General features: G+C 41.2%; 1 protein-coding gene across 1 annotated transcript; it reads left to right on the forward strand.

The window, feature by feature from the left end:
• Positions 1 to 208: 208 nt before the first annotated feature.
• On the forward strand, positions 209 to 427 carry PHALS_12069 (uncharacterized protein; the record flags this gene model as incomplete). The annotated part of the gene is made up of 2 exons (XM_024727542.1): positions 209 to 282; positions 340 to 427. The coding sequence occupies 2 exons, from the start codon at positions 209 to 211 to the stop codon at positions 425 to 427; spliced, it is 162 nt and encodes a 53-aa protein (XP_024578109.1).
• Positions 428 to 505: the final 78 nt, after the last annotated feature.

A 505-nucleotide genomic window follows, 5' to 3' on the forward strand; every position in this document is an offset into this window, starting at 1 on the left:
ATATCAAAAACGGATTTTATATAGAAATCGTTTAAAGCTGGCTACAGTTCGAACGATACACTCTTAAATTCGACTGAGTCTCTATATTCAGAACCGTTTTGGTGGCCGGTATCCGCATCTTCTGTATATTTCTTAGCACGAAGTCTAGAGTCAAAGGTATCTCTGTGAAAGAAATCAATTGCAAAGGCTCGCCTGAAACTCGCAGAAAATGTCGTTGTATAGCCAGCCACTTGACTTATTTGATGTCTTGTCGTTAATGCTGGATGAATCAACTTATTTGGGGTTCGTTGTTGCACGCATCCAGTCTATCACGTAGTGATAAATTTATAAATACGTCAGACTTTTATTGTCTCCGAAATTTTATATAAAGAAAAGGACTTTAGCAAAAGAAAAGAAACGGGACGCCATTGCTGTAGCTTTAGGCTGAGTGCTCTAAGGTGCGTGAAGACCGATCCTGTGGTGCAGTGGTTTACCACTCATTTCAGGACCGGGAGGTCCCGGGTTC

This window comes from Plasmopara halstedii (assembly GCF_900000015.1).
Source record: "Plasmopara halstedii genome assembly, contig: Scaffold_614, whole genome shotgun sequence".
NCBI lineage: Eukaryota > Oomycota > Peronosporomycetes > Peronosporales > Peronosporaceae > Plasmopara > Plasmopara halstedii.